The 17112-nt window shown below is 42.1% G+C and overlaps 1 protein-coding gene across 1 annotated transcript in view; it reads left to right on the forward strand.

The window, feature by feature from the left end:
- LOC139422143 (corticotropin releasing hormone receptor 1) overlaps positions 1-16583 on the forward strand; it is a 157267-nt gene extending 140684 nt beyond the window's left edge. The window contains exons 12-14 of the mRNA XM_071173295.1: positions 2354-2492; positions 2697-2738; positions 15563-16583. Coding sequence (XP_071029396.1) covers positions 2354-2492; positions 2697-2738; positions 15563-15703 — 322 coding nt within the window. The 3' untranslated portion in view covers positions 15704-16583. The remainder of the gene's footprint in view (positions 1-2353; positions 2493-2696; positions 2739-15562) is intronic.
- Positions 16584-17112: the final 529 nt, after the last annotated feature.

Genomic DNA, 17112 nt, shown 5'->3' on the forward strand with positions numbered 1-17112 from the left:
AGTGTATTCCTTTGCCATGTTTTTTGTTGTTGGTATGACTTTGATGCTTTGTTGCATACATACTGTATGCATGTTTTGTGTATTTGAATTCTTCTTTTCACTCTGTCATTTAGGTCATTATTGTGGAGTCGCTACAATGTTGTTGATCCATCCTCCGTTTTCTCCCATCACAGCCATTGAATTTTGCAGCTGTTTTAACATCACCAATGGCCTCATGGTGACATCCCTTAGCAGTTTCCTTCCTGTCCTGCAGCTCAGTGCAGAAGGATGACTGCATCTTTGATGTGTCTGTGAGGTTTAATACATCATCCACAGCATAATTATTAACTTGACCATGCTTAAGGATATTGAATATGTAATTTGTTATTGTTACCCATTTACCAATCACTGCCCTTATTTATGAGGCTTTTGAAAAGCTCTCTGGTCTTTGTAGTTGAATAGGTGCTTGAAATGTAATACTTGACTGAGGGACATTACAGATGCTGAATGTATGGGGGACAGAGGAAGGGGTGGTCATAAAAAATCATATCAACCCCTATTAGTCCATAGAACTTATTATATTATTTGTTAAGCAACATTTTAATTCTGAACTTATTTAGGCTTGCCTAAAAAAAGGGTCTGAATGCACAACAAAATGTGAAAAAAAGTCCAAGGGGGTGTAGACTTTCTATAGGCACTGTAGGGATTAGGGTGCCATTTTGGATGCATCCAGGGTCAGCTGAGCCAGCCCCAGCTGTAAAGTAGACATCAATATGCTGTTAATTAATACACGCCCAGGAAACATCAATGGCCTCGTTGGAAGAAACCTAATGATCGATACCTGTCTGGTTGAATTGTAATAATTTATTTTTGTATGGAACCAGGTGGGGTGGGAGAGTGTGTGCATGCCCGTGCCTGTGTGTAGCTGTATCTTCAGAAACCCTCACACCCTTCACAGCTACTGTAACCAGCTAGCACAACACACCATGCTGACTATTCACAAGCCATAATCATTTTCACACCTTTTTTTGGAACAGTAAAATCAGACAGTTTGACTGATTCCTTGGATAATGAAACCAGAGTGGCAGACGCTGCATGGGGTCATCTGACTGGAAAGTAGCCAAGCAAATATCTCATTATTGTTATTCTAATGGAGTCATTTGTCAATCAAACTTCTTATTGAGCAAATTCAATTTGGCTTCACTAATGTGATTATAAAGGCTATGTTCGTTACCCTACAGCCAGCTTTTAGCCTGCGTCCCAAATGGCACCTTATTACCTATACAGTGCACTACTTTTAACCAGTGCCGGCCCTGGTCAAAAGTAGTGCACTATGTAGGGAATAGGGTGCCATTTTGTGGGTCTCGCGCCATTGAGCCTCAGCTAGTGCTCCTCTATTGGACTCTGCTGGTCAGCACTTCACGTATGATTAATAATATGCTGATGGATGAGAGGCCAGTATGACCTAGAACATGACCTTGTCCTCATACATTAACCCCTTGGTGGGCCGTATAGCTGGTATGCACCACAGCAATGCACTTCCACTGGGAAATGGATGAATTGAAAGAATGTGTCCGTGTCACATTACTTTAGGCCATGTCAGAAATTGTACATTCATTTTGTGCTCAATTTGTGCCAGTGTAGACGAGAGGGCAGTACGGCAACATGCTAGCTCTGACAGCGCTGGGTAACAGTTTCAGCAGCTGACATCGGGGGTCTCTGCATGGAAGTGATGGGCACAGCTGCCACTCACTCATTCACAGGTGTGAGAGCGCCATGGGGCGGCCGAGGATGACACATACGCACGCGCACAGGCATTCACATGGCATAAATGCCACGCACGCACGCGCACACACACATACACACAGAAACAGACATATACACACACACAGAAACAAACACACAGCCACTGACTCAGCAAGTTTAAGAACATAAATATATTAACAGAGCAATTCAAATTGGGAGTTTATTCGTCTACCTGTTATAGTGCTGTAAGGACTATGAGGTAATTCAGTATGCATGTGAACTGGAAACTGCTGCCATGGTTTGAATATGTAACCCCAGACCCAGTGTGGAATCAAAGTATTGTAAGAACTTGACAAACATTATCACTACCCTTAAAGATATGTCGACACCATAAATCCAAACTACACTATTGTGAGTGCTCTCATGAACCATAAAATCACAGAACAGGAGAAAAAAAAACTTGGCAGCCGTTAGCAAATTAGTATTGGCCCACTAGTTGTCTGACAGGTCTATTTTAGGTATCTATTTGTGTCGTTAGTATGGCTCTGTGTCTGTCTAATTGACTCTCTAGTTGGCGGCCAGGTCTTTATTTAATAATATGACTCTTGTGTTACTGTGTGTCCATCAGGAAAGCAGTGAAGGCCACTCTGGTGCTGCTGCCTCTCCTGGGCATCACCTACATGCTATTTTTCGTCAACCCGGGAGGGGAGGATGAGGTCGCCCAAATAGTCTTCATCTACTTCAACTCCATCCTGGAGTCTTTTCAGGTATGCCCAGGCCCAATGAAAAGTGTTATAGAGGGTTTGAGAACTTCTTTGACGATGTAAACATTCTGAAGCATATAACGTGTCACAAAAAAATAGATGTAGGCTACAGTACAATGTAGTGCTGCTCGCACTGCTCATCCTATCTTCAATGTTTGACACTCTCTCTCTCCTCTCGCCATCTTTCCCTTTGTCTCTGTTCTCCAGGGCTTTTTCGTGTCAGTGTTTTATTGCTTCCTGAACAGCGAGGTAAGCAGATTCATGTTCGTCCCATGATCCCCCACCACTCACACTGTACCCTTAATGCGTTTTCCTTTCCAATCCCTCCCTCCCACTATCCCTCCCTCCAACCCTGCTCTCATTCCTCCCAGGACTATTAGAAACATGTCCACTTGGCACCATTTCATGCAGAGCTAAAAATGTCCTAAAGATGTATTGTGTCGTCTAAAATGCAAGGCAAGCAGCAGGGTTACCTTGGACATGCAGATTTCCACCACTGGACAGCAGAATTAATAGGATCACAATGAGCTTCACCCTGGCCCAACACATATACAGTGGGGCAAAAAAGTATTTAGTCAGCCACCAATTGTGCAAGTTCTCCCACTTAAAAAGATGAGAGGCCTGTAATTTTCATCATAGGTACACTTCAACTATGACAGACAAAATTATGGAAAAAAATACAGAAAATCACATTGTAGGATTTGTTATGAATTTATTTGAAATTTTGGTGGAAAGTAAGTATTTGGTCAATAACAAATGTTTATCTCAATACTTTGTTATATACCCTTTGTTGGCAATGACAGAGGTCAAACGTTTTCTGTAAGTCTTCACAAGGTTTTCACACACTGTTGCTGGTATTTTGGCCCATTCCTCCATGCAGATCTCCTCTAGAGCAGTGATGTTTTGGGGCTGTTGCTGGGCAACACAGACTTTCAACTCCCTCCAAAGATTTTCTATGGGGTTGAGATCTGGAGACTGGCTAGGCCACTCCAGGACCTTGAAATGCTTCTTACAAAGCCACTCCTTCATTGTCCGGGCGGTGTGTTTGGGATCATTGTCATGCTGAAAGACCCAGCCATGTTTCATCTTCAATGCCCTTGCTGATGGATGGAGGTTTTCACTCAAAATCTCACGATACATGGCCCCATTCATTCTTTCCTTTACACTGATCAGTCGTCCTGGTCCCATTGCAGAAAAACAGCCCCAAAGCATGATGTTTCCACCCCCATGCTTCACAGTAGGTATGGTGTTCTTTGGATGCAACTCAGCATTCTTTGTCCTCCAAACACGACGAGTTGAGTTTTTACCAAAAAGTTATATTTTGGTTTCATCTGACCATATGACATTCTCCCAATCTTCTTCTGGATCATCCAAATGCTCTCTAGCAAACTTCAGACGGGCCTGGACATGTACTGGCTTAAGCAGGGGGACACGTCTGGCACTGCAGGATTTGAGTCCCTGGCGGCATAGTGTGTTGCTGATGGTAGGCTTTGTTACTTTGGTCCCAGCTCTCTGCAGGTCCCCCCGTGTGGTTCTGGGATTTTTTGCTCACCGTTCTTGTAATCATTTTGACCCCACGGGGTGAGATCTTGTGTGAAGCCTCAGATCGAGGGAGATTATCAGTGGTCTTGTATGTCTTCCATTTCCTAATAATTGCTCCCACAGTTGATTTCTTCAAACCAAGCTGCTTACCTATTGCAGATTCAGTCTTCCCAGCCTGGTGCAGGTCTACAATTTTGTTTCTGGTGTCCTTTGACAGCTCTTTGGTCTTGGCCATAGTAGAGTTTGGAGTGTGACTGTTTGCGGTTGTGGACAGGTGTCTTTTTATATTGATAACAAGTTCAAACAGGGAGAGACAGAAATCTTGCTTGTTTGTAGGTGACCAAATACTTATTTTGGTGCTTCTACACCTGCATTGCTTGCTGTTTGGGGTTTTAGGCTGGGTTTCTGTACAGCACTTTGAGATATCAGCTGATGTACGAAGGGCTATATAAATAAATTTGATTTGATTTTCCACCATAATTTGCAAATAAATAAATTCATAAAAAATCGTTCAATGTGATTTTTTTTTTTTTTTCATTTTGTCTGTCATAGTTGAAGTGTACCTATGATGAAAATGACAGGCCTCTCATCTTTTTAAGTGGGAGAACTTGCACAATTGGTGGCTGACTAACTACTTTTTTGCCCCACTGTATACACACCCCATGTCAGAGGCTACATGGTACCATGGTAAGAGGTAGTGCACTATATAAGGAATAGGATGCCTAAATGGATTCGTCATAAAATATTAACCGGTGAGAAACCTAAATCTGTCTGGAGTTACAAAGAATTGCTTGCCCTAAAACCTGAAAAACCCTTGGGAGAGCTGTGAAAGTACTCTTGCTACACAGCTTGATGTAAACATTGCAGTTACCTCCTCAGGTATCCCATTCTCCCTGGAGCATTCTGTCTCAACAGGAGACTATCCGGGTCATGTCTCTTGGATAACTCATCCGTGTATTTTGGTTTATAAATGCATTTATTTTACCTCATTACAAGGAGAGTCCTAAAGGATGAAGTGAAGCCTCCACACTAACGCTGAAAAGACATCAATGTACAGTATGTTAGCATGACGCCACTTAGTGTGGCAGATATCTCCCACTGAGGTGCAGTTACTTAGGGCAAAACTGGCCACTCAATAGACGTGTGCTGGCAGTTTGCTTAGCTAATCAACCTCCGTTTCTCCTGTCGGCTTGCTAATGTCGAGCAGCAGCTAATTCGTTGCTCTTGATGGTATCATGGGACTACATCCAAAGGGCAAATGGTGGAGTTCGGCGGTTGTTCATATGTTATCATGAACCATCAGTGATATGTGAAGCAAAGCCAGAGAGGACCCATTGTTTTTTTTTCTGCTTTTTTTCACCATTTACCACAAAAGGAGAACCAGAGTAGTACTAACCTCAGACACACAGGTAAATGTTATTAACTAGCCTCCTCTACTCTGATATTCTAGAAGAAGTGCCGTTACTCAAGCAGTAGGAAAGAGAGTAGAAAGAGGTGCCGCTTTTTCCGTACCAGTCAGCCGCGGCCAACTTCAATCTAATACAGCTCTCCTTCACAAGCTCGGTTAATGACCTAACTGATATTAACACTAACCAACTGCACTGAAATCATGATGAACAGCAACCTTCTCTCCTCTCCAGAATCTTCTTTTAATCACTCCTATGCTGCTGGGAGACCCCTTGAAGCAATACACACAACTCTGACTCTAATGACAGACTTAAAGCATGCTGCAAGGGGAAAACCTAGCCAAAACAAAGATTCACTCACCTTGTGCTAACCTCACTAGCAGGGAGAAAATTCTCTTTAAATTGTATCTGCTGGGTATCTACACATGTAGTCCTGAGTTAAAAACTCCTGTGTGAAAAGACAGCAATACCTGAATTGTGGTGATAGCTATGGTGTATTTGTTCAATATTCCAGAGTCCGGACGGATATCTTTTTGTAGTGTGTTTCAAAGCCACTGGGCTCCACAAGCTGATAAACCTATTGAATTGAATGTCATGTATTGAATCCCATGAAAACCAAGTGGTGGTCAGAGTAAAACGTTCTCAGAACCTCCCTACAACCTATAAATAAACGTCCCCAGAACAGGCAAAACGTTCTTAATAAACGTTCAGTAAGCATATGGCTTTGTTCCCACAACCAGTGTGAAACTAATAACAAATGTTCCTACAACACATGATTCCACATGTGAAAGGTTACGAGATCACACGTGAAAATCCACGGGAAATGTCATCAAGTGTTCCAAAACCATATTGTTTACATAATTTCACGTGATCACTTGTGAAAATCCACGTGAAGTGTTCCAAAACTAAATGGAAATGTCACATTTGAAATCCTGTGAAATTGTGGTTTTTCAAACCTTAATTTCTCTGGCGACTCTTTAGCCTTACACAATTGCCTTCGCTATTTTGAAATGTTAATGATTTCACACTCATGGCAGGCTGTGTATAAGATTGTCAAACCTGTCAGGACAATAGGCCAGTTACATTTTCACACCCACGCACAAGAAAAAGAGCAGGCCAAACTCCCAGCCTAGCCTATACTACAGTAATCACCTCCAAACTTATGGAAATACATGTGAAACTCACATTTGAGTAGATCTGACATTCACCTACAATAACCTGTGAATAATTTATAGTGTAGTGCAAATCGCTACATCAAAGCTGCATATTGTTATTAGACTAACACAGGGTTCTTAAACCTTTTCAGCCTGGGACCCAAATGAGAAATTCTGTTTTCCTGGAACCCAAGCATATAAAAACATGCAACTATACCTACAGTTGAAGTCGGAAGTTTACATACACTTAGGTTGGAGTCATTAAAACTCGTTTTTCAACCACTCCACAAATTTCTTAACAAACTATAGTTTTGGAAGTCGGTTAGGACATCTACTTTGTACATTACACAAGTAATGTTTTCAACAACTGTTTACAGACAGATTATTTCACTGTATCACTATTCCAGTGTGTCAGAAGTTTACATACACTAAGTTGACTGTCTTTAAACAGCTTGGAAAATTCCAGAAAATTATGTCAGGTACAGTAAAACAAGTCCTATATCAACATAACCTGAAAGGCTGCTCAGCAAGGAAGAAGCCACTGCTTCCATAAAAAAAACAGACTACGGTTTGCAACTGCACTTTGGGACAAAGATTGTACTTTTTGGAGAAATGTCCTCTGGTCTGATGAAACAAAAATAGAGCTGTTTGGCCATAATGACCATTGTTATGTTTGGAGGAAAAGGGGGAGGCTTCCAAGCTGAAGAACAACATCCCAACCGTGAAGCACGGGGGTGGCAGCATCATGTTGTGGGGGTACTTTGCTGCAGGAGGGACTGGTGCACTTCACAAAATAGATGGCATCATGAGGCGGGAAAATTATGTGGATATATTGAAGCAACGTCTCAAGACATCAGTCAGGAAGTTAAATCTTGGTCGCAAATGGGTCTTCCAAATGGAAGCACATTCCAAGCATACTTCCAAAGCTGTGGCAAAATGGCTTAAGGACAACAAAGTCAAGGTATTGGAGTGGCCATCACAAATCCCTGACCACAATCCTATAGAACATTTGTGGGCAGAACTGAAAAAGTGCGTGCGAGCAAGGATGCCTACAATCCTGACTCAGTTACACCAGCTCTGTCAGGAGGAATGGGCCAAAATTTACCCAACTTATTGTGGGAAGCTTGTGGAAGGCTACCTGAAATGTTTGACCCCAGCTAAACAATTTAAAGGCAATGCTACCAAATACTAATTCAGTGTTTGTAAACTTCTGGCCCACTGGGAATGTGCTGAAAGAAATGAAAGCTATAATAAATCATTATCTCTACTATTATTCTGACAGTTCACATTCTTCAAATAAAGTGGAGATCCTAACTGACCTAAAACAGGGAATTTTTACTAGGATTAAATGTTAGGAATTGTAAAAATAAAATAAAAAAGAGTTTAAATGTATTTGGCTAAGGTGTATGCAAACCTCTGACTTCAACTGTAGATATCAGTACATTTCATTGCCCTTATGCCTAGAACAATTGCAATATAAACAAATAGCTATTCATGTTTATTTTTCTCCATTAAAAACACTCTTACATATATATCTTTCTAGGGTGGAACTGTTGCTGTTAAAATACAAGAAATCATTTACATTTTTGAAACCAGATGCTTTTTGAGGCATCACACAGATGCTGCGACCCATACTTTAAGGCTGGACTAACACATCATGAATCATTTTCATTCAGTACAATACTGTAGGTTATCACAAACATTGAGTGTACAAAATATTATGAACACCTGCTCTTTCCATGACAGACTGACCAGGTTAAAGCTATGATCCAGTATTGATGTCACTTGTTAAATCCACCTCAATCTGCATAGATGAAGGGGAGGAGACAGGTTAAAGAAGGATTGTTAAACATTGAGACAAATGAGACATGGATTGTGTATATGTGCCATTCAAAGGGTGAATAGGCAAGACAAAAGATTTAAGTGCCTTTGAAAGGGGTATGGTAATAGGTGCCAGGCACACAGGTTTGTGTCAAGTACTGCAACACAGCTGGGTTTTTCACGCTCAGCAGTTTCCCGTGTGTATGAAGAATGGTCCTCCACCCAAAGGACATCCAGCTAACTTGACAACTGTGGGAAGCATTGGAGTCAACATAGGCCAGAATCCCTGTGGAACGCTTTCAAAATCTTGTAGAGTCCTTGCCCTGATGATAGTGTTGAGTGATTACCGAAATGTTGGTTCTTTTTCGTTTTTTAAAACAACCAATTGACTTATTTGAATTGCATTTTGTTCCGGTTTTTTTTCTGTGCGCACATTGCACAGTTTATCTAGAGATAATTCAGATCCAGCCTGAACTGTGCCATTGAGTAGGACAGGGGTACTCAACTCTTACCATACGAGGTCCGGCACCTGCTGGTTTTCTGTTCTATCGGATAATGAGATGCACACACCTGGTGTCCCAGGTCTAAATCGGTCCCTGATTAGAGGGGAACAATAAAAGAAATGCAGTGGAACTGGCTTCGAGGTCCAGAGTTGAGTATGAGGGTAGTAGGGAGATATAGTTTCCAACAGGCCAATAAGCTACATCAAGTGGAGGGCTGAGTGTCTGGGATTTTGCTCCTCCCTAATGCTTGATTGGTGAATTAAGGTCACTAATTAGAAGGGAACACCCCTCACCTGGATTTCTAGGTCTTAATTGAAAGGAAAAAGTGATTTTGTCAGACAGCATAGGCAGCAGCTCTATAGAGATGAGAAAATGACTTGGAATTAAATAATAAAGTCATCAAATAAAAAGTTTTATTCACAACAACTGAAATATTTGATTAAAGCGAAGTGAATAAATCATGTTTAAGCATTAATGGGCAGTCACTACCATCATGGGACTTTTTATTGTTTTATTCAGTGTTATCACAGGATTCAACCCAGATAATTCATAGTGCATCAATGTGAAAAAAATATAATCGAAATGAAATGAAGCCTACCCACTAATGCTGAGTAGAGGTCAATGTACAATATGTTAGCATGACGCCACTTAGTGTGGCAGATATCTCCCATTGAGGCGCAGTTACTTAGGGCAAAAGTGGCCACTCAATAGATGTGTGCTGGCAGTTTGCTTAGCTAATCAACCTCTGTTTCTCCTGTCGGCTTGCTAATGTCGAGCAGCAGCTAATTCGTTGCTCTTGATGGTATCATGGGACTACATCCAAAGGGCAAATGGTGGAGTTCGGCGGTTGTTCATATGTTATCATGAACCATCAGCGATCTGTGAAGTAAAGCCATAGAGGACCGATTTGTTTTTTTCTGCTTTTTTTCACCATTTACAACATAAGGAGAACCAGAGTAGTACTAACCTCAGACACACAGGTAAATGTTATTAACTAGCCTTCTCTACTCTGATATTCTAGAAGAAGTGCCGTTACTCAAGCAGTAGGAAAGAGTCAGCTGCGGCCAACTTCAATCACTGGTATTTTAGCATTCCTATCTAATACAGCTCTCCTTCACCTTGTGCTAAGCAGGGAGAAAATGCTTTTTAAATTGGATCTGTTGGGTATCTAAGCGTGTAGTCCTGAGTAAAAACTCCTGTGTGAAGAGACTGAGCAATACCTGGGTTGTGGTGGTAGTTATAGTGTATTTGTTCAATATTCCATAGTCCGGGCAGAGTCTTTTTGTAGTGTGTGTCAAAGCCACTGGACCCCGCAAGGTGATAAACATAGTGTGTCATAACATGTATTGAATCCCATGAAAACCAAGTGGTGGTCAGAGTAAAACGTTCTCAGAACCTCCCTGCAACCTAAAAATAAACATTCCCAGAACAGGCAAAATTGTCATTTCTGTTCACAGAACGTAAGTTCAGTTTTACCAGTCAGTAAATCCACTGGATCCATTAATGTAAAAAAATATATAATCGAAAACTGTGATTTTTTTAATATATTTTTTTTACAAAGGAACCGAAACCGAACCGACCTCAAGAAACACAAATCGCTCAGCACTACCTCAGCACTATGAATTGAGGCTATTATTATCCAAAACAGGGGGCAACTCAATATTAGGAAAGCGTTCGTAATGTTTTGTACACTCAGTTTACAGTGAGCTCCAGAAGTATTTGGACAGTGACACATCTATTATTATTTTGGCCTGTACTTCAGGCCTATGAGATTAAAGTGCAGAATGTCTGCTTGAATTTTATGGTATTTTCATTCATATCTGGTTAACCATTTAGAAATGACAGCACTTTTTGTACATAGTCCCTCAATTTTAGGGGACCAAAAGTATAGGGATAAATTCACTTAAGTGTATGAAAGTAGTAAAAATCTACGAATTTGGTCCCATATTCATTGCATACACAATGACTACTTCAAGCTTGTGACGTTACAAATTAGTTTGATGCATTTTATGTTTGTTTGGTAGTGTTTCAGATGATTTTGTGCCCAATAGAAATGAATGGTAAATAATGTGTAACTTTGAGTCACTTTTATTGTAAATAACAGAAAATATTTATAAACACTTCTACATTAATGTGGATGCTACCATGATTACGGATAATAATAATGATATTTGTGTATTGTATCATTTCAAATCCAAAGTGCTGGAGTACAGAGTCTCTGTCCTAATAATTTGAGCTCACTCTGATATAAGACATGATTAGAATGAAAAGCACAGGAAATAATCGAAGGTTTTATGTCATACGCATTCACTCACCTCACACACTCACCTCACATACGCATTCACTAATTCCACAATCTCCGCCTTGGATGGCATTTCTTTTAAATAGATCCATATTGCATCACAAGCTAGGTTTACATCCAATTTGTGACAGATTTTAATGTGGATATTCTAAAATCCACATATAAAAAAAAATGAAAATTTTCCCACCAGAGCTGTAGTTCCATCAAACTGACTTGTTGCAGATAAAAAGCAGTGTGTCGTGACATAGTCATAACTTTTCATTTACTGAATAAAACAGAAGTTCTGCGTTTGCATCCTAGTTTTATTTCTGACGCTGGTTTTGGCACAAACAGCAAATGTGCCCATTCTCGTTTTGGCTAGACAACAGTTTGCAGATACAGTGCAAAAGGTAGATTAGGAGGTTATGGATAAGACCATGATAATTTTTATTTGTCAACTGGCAGCCGATCATGGCTAGTCATGTCACCACCATACGAAATAAGACCATCGATAGTTATTGGAAAGGAGCATCTGTATTGGCTACGCTAATAAATCGGGAAGCAAGTACAGGGATTGAATTTAATACATAAACGAACATGGAACAAAACAATAAACACGAGTAGCGTACAGACATGAAACAATGACTCCTGGGGAAAGAACCAAAGGGAGTGACAGATATAGGGGAGGTAATCAGGAAGGTGATGGAGTCCAGGTGAGTCTCATGAGGCACAAGTGTGCGTAATAATGAGGAAACTGGCGACAACAAGAGCCGGAGAGGGGGAGCGAGAGTAGACGTGACAGTACATCCTCCCTGACGCGTGGCTCCAGCGACAGGACGCCGACCAGAGGGACGGTCGCGAGGACCAGGATCGCTTCTGCTGAGGCATGGGAACCTGTCGAGCCGGCTGAGTCACGGAAGCCTGACGAGCAAGCTGCGGCTTCCCCTGTAGCTTCGGCAATTGAAGCCTGACGAGCCAACCGAGGCTTGGAAGCCTAAAGATACATCCTTGGTTGCGTCATCAGCCTCCCTTGGACCCGACGTCACCAGTAAAAAAGCCAAAAATAAATCCCTTTTTCTTCCTTTGGTGAGGCGCTATTCTGGATCGTCAACGCTAATAAATTGGGAAGCAAGTACAGGGAGTGAATTTAATGAATAAACGATCATGGAACATAACAAGAACCACGAGTAGCGTACAGACATGAAACACAAAACAATATAGCCTGGGGAAAGAACCAAAGGGAGTGACTGATATAGGGGAGGTAATCAGGAATGTGATGGAGTCCGGGTGTGTCTCATGAGGCGCAGTGCGTGTAACAATGGTGACAGGTTTGCGGAATAATGAGAAAATTGCCGACAATGAGAGGTGGAGCGGGAGTAGACGTGGCAGCATCAAGCTCATCACCATGCACATTCACCACCCTGTGAAGTTCATAACTTATTTAAATCTGTGCATGCTTTGCCAAGTCGCAGTGGGAGGATCACACAACGTAGCATAGTGTGAATCCAAGTTTACTTCAAAATTATGGTTATTGTGTCAATATTTGCAGATAAAAGCTTTTCTACTGCAATTGTCGCATATTCTGTTTCACAAACCAAAAGATTTGCCCACATATTTAGTTTTGTCGACAAATTAGCTGTTTCCAACAGGCTTGTCTTTACATGTTTTATCCGATGTACTTTACTCTAATAAAAAGGTTAGATGGAAACCTCTTGTGTGAAAGGCTTCCAGTCTCTGAGAAAAGAGCGGGAAAGTGATTCCTTTTTCCTTTTATCCATGAAATCACTCCCAGGCAGCTATTCTATCTATAATCATTAATATACCGTATGTTATTCTAATGCTGTATTAAACACTCAAGGCTCTTTTCGCAGACATAACCAAATGTGTCTTTACTGCGTTCACACCCCTACTGTACACAGTCCTCATCCTCTGTGACATATTTCCTTCAATTCTGCAGCCAACTGTGTGAAGTGTTCCAAAGGGGCCTGCAGGGTTTGACATAATACAAAGTGAAAAGATAGAGCTGCTTGTTGCTCTAGTTCTTTAGAAGCAGGTGAAAAAAACAAACAGGTTGGCTTTAATTAAATATACTGTGATCGGCGTCTTACGTAAAGCCTGTGTTTTGGTAGAATCATGGATACAAATCAAATAAGCACTTTCCTGCTGAAGAAAGAGTGCTATTCAAGATGTGGAAGCTCTATGGAGCACACCGTTTCATGAATATAAGTTTAGAAAGGGAACAACCATATCTTAGATTTTGTATCTTTCAGCACACTTAAACCAGGGAGCCAAAGAACATAGTGCCGCTTCTCCTTTTGTAAACTAACTCATTAGTGAGAAAGGGGCCTGTACACTTATCCTTTGGGCTTCTAATGAGGTTAATACAATCCAAAAGCAAATAAGGAAAGTAGTCATGTCACTGACTTGTTATTAGAGAAAACATGGTGGTTCTCATGGTGTGGCAGAAGTTCAGTGCCTTAAAAGCTTCTACCTCCCTCTTATTTTTAATCCCATGGCACTGTCCCAACACTGTCCACTTCTCCTTGGTTACCACAATTTGGAAATTGCATAAATGAGATCATATTTTAATTAGGTGAAAACAATTAAATGGAAACTCACTTAACGTGGCAGTCAACTACACTGCCCCAAAAAATAAAGGGAACACTTAAACAACACAATGTAACTCCAAGTCAATCACACTTCTGTGAAATCAAACTGTACACTTAGAAAGCAACACTGATTGACAATACATTTCACATGCTGTTGTGCAAATTGAATATAGACAACAGGTGGAAATTATAGGCAATTAGCAAGACCACTTCTCAGTTCCTATGCTTCCTGGCTGATGTTTTGGTCACTTTTGAATGCTGGCGGTGCTTTCACTCTAGTGGTAGCATGAGCATGAGGTAGCATGAGACGGAGTCTACAACCCACACAAGTGGCTCAGGTAGTGCAGCTCATCCAGGATGGCACATCAATGCAAGCTGTGGCAAGAAGGTTTGCTGTGTCTGTCAGCGTAGTGTCCAGAGCATGGAGGCCCTACCAGGAGACAGGCCAGTACATCAGGAGACGTGGAGGAGACTGTAGGAGGGCAACAACCAAGCAGCAGGACCTCTACCTCCGCCTTTGTGCAAGGAGGAGCAGGAGGAGCACTGCCAGAGCCCTGCAAAATGACCTCCAGCAGGCCACAAATGTGCATGTGTCTGCTCAAACGGTCAGAAATAGACTCCATGAGGGTGGTATGAGGGCCCGACGTCCACAGGTGGGGGTTGAGCTTACAGCCCAACACCGTGCAGGACGTTTGGCATTTGCCAGAGATTAACAGAGATTGCCAAGATTGGCAAATTTGCCACTGGCGCCCTGTGCTCTTCACAGATGAAAGCAGGTTCACACTGAGCACATGTGAAAGACGTGACAGTCTGGAGACGCCGTGGAGAACGTTCCGCTGCCTGCAACATCCTCCAGCATGACCGGTTTGGCAGTGGGTCAGTCATGGTGTGGGTTGGCATTTCTTTGGGGGGCCACACAGCCCTCCATGTGCTTGCCAGAGGTAGCCTGACTGCCATTAGGTACCGAGATGAGATCCTCAGACCCCTTGTGAGACCATATGCTGGTGCAGTTGGCCCTGGGTTCCTCCTAATGCAAGACAATGCTAGACCTCATGTGGCTGGAGTGTGTCAGCAGTTCCTGCAAGAGGAAGGCATTGATGCTATGGACTGGCCCGCCCGTTCCCCAGACCTGAATCCAATTGAGCACATCTGGGACATCATGTCTCGCTCCCATCCACCAACGATTGCACCAAAGACTGTCCAGGAGTTGGCGGATGCTTTAGTCCAGGTCTGGGAGGAGATCCCTCAGGAGACCATCCACCACCTCATCAGGAGCATGCCCAGGCGTTGTAGGGAGGTCACACAGGCACGTGGAGGCCACACACACTACCGAGCCTCATTTTGACTCGTTTTAAGGACATTACATCAAAGTTGGATCAGCCTGTAGTGTGGTTTTCCACTTTAATTTTGAGTGTCACTCCAAATCCAGACCTCCATGGGTTGATAAATTTGATTTCCATTGATCATTTTTGTGTGATTTCGTTGTCAGCACATTCAACTATGTAAAGAAAAAAGTATTTAATACAAATATTTCATTAATTCAGATCTAGGATGTGTTAATTTAGTGTTCCCTTAATTTCTTTGAGCAGTGTATAAGTGGTATTCAATCAAACTGACATTGCCGATTTATATAGTTTCTGTGAAGAAAGTGAATACAATTGTTATGTTACTTTCGTCAACAATTTACACCGTCAGACCAAACAAAATTTGAATTTTCCCTATTTTTCTCCGTCTCTCTCTCTCTGCTATCCTCTCAGGTGCGTTCTGCAGTTAGGAAGAGATGGCACCGCTGGCAGGACAAGCATTCAATCAGGGCTAGGGTGGCGCGTGCCATGTCCATCCCCACGTCGCCCACGCGGGTCAGCTTCCACAGCATCAAGCAGTCCTCGGCTGTTTGAGGACTAGCAACACTCTGCTTTGGCTCAACGCCCCCATCTAACCTCTCACCGCCAACCACCCCTCCAACATGTCCCCCACAGAGCACAGCTTTCCCCTCTTCTCTCCAAACCAACCGAGGGAAACAGCTACCGTGATGGTTCACACAGGGTACACTTGGTCTGTAAACACAGACCTCACATACCCCCTCCCAGGGTGAGGTGACCTCTGTAGTCTCTCGCCTGCTAATACATTGAGGTACGTTCGCTCAGTGCATTCCCTCTGGAAGCTACAGACGGTCAGGATGACAATGGCCAAGCTAAGTAATGTCAAGAGCTGACTTTTTTCCAAAAGGCAGCACAGGGAATTGGTACAATCCCTGTGGCGTTGGCAGATTCAGCTGAGAGGTGACTTTTGATGTCAGTTTTAAAGAAAATCACGTTTGTCAGTAAGTCCAGTGTTCTCTTATTGTTTTTTGTTCTGCAAAATCCAGAAGTTGGAGTCCATATGGATGGCGTTGGAGTCCATAAGAATACTCAGAAAGTGGGAAGAAAATGGTACTGGGGCACGTGTCAAATACATTATCCCTGTTGGACTAACTGACCTGTTCAAGATCATTGACACAAACAATTTGATTCTTGTTCCTTTGCATGTTTTTATTTCCTGTGGAGCAATTTTTGAACTTTGAGCTGGCTATGCTTTCTGGCGCTGCATCATAAAGCGAATGACCGCCATGGACCATTCATTTCATGTCTGTCCAGACTACTGTCTCTAGTAAACATTCTCCCATTCCTTCCTTCTGTTCTTCTGATTAATTATTATCTTCATAGAGACCATGTTCTGATGTGAAATCTTAGGCCACAATTGAAGATGGATGCCTTCCCCATTATCCTTACAACAACAACCAAGACATTGTGCAAGCGGAAAAAAAGTGATGTGACATCCAACACTGTTACTAATGGGAATGAACTGTGAAAATTGGTACACACTGTCAAATCTACCTAGAGGACAAAACAGTTGTGTTTGTGTTGCCCAGTTCTTTCAGGAAGTAAGTATTTAGCATAACTCTCCTCAAACTGTGAGGACTTCTTCTCCTCCCTTTCATCTTAGCCTTTTCCTGGGACTCAAACGTAAAGTTGGCTTAGATATAGTCAGACCAGGGGGGGTGGGGTGGGGGGGGGGTGAAGGATGAGCAGCAGTTTAACATCAAGGCATTTCACGCCTGATAAGGTTTTTTTGAGGCTCAAGCAAATACAAACACACACATATGGAGAGGACTTATCATAGGCTACAGTATGAAACATATCTGAATATATTTTTTCTGTTGTGTAAGGTTGTAAAAGGTGTTAATTTTCAACCGAATAAGCACTCCTTTATAAAAAGCACTTTTATTTATTTAAAATTCCAAAATTACCAGGACTTTAATAATAAG

The sequence above is a fragment of the Oncorhynchus clarkii genome, chromosome 12, assembly GCF_045791955.1.
Source record: "Oncorhynchus clarkii lewisi isolate Uvic-CL-2024 chromosome 12, UVic_Ocla_1.0, whole genome shotgun sequence".
Taxonomy (NCBI): domain Eukaryota; kingdom Metazoa; phylum Chordata; class Actinopteri; order Salmoniformes; family Salmonidae; genus Oncorhynchus; species Oncorhynchus clarkii.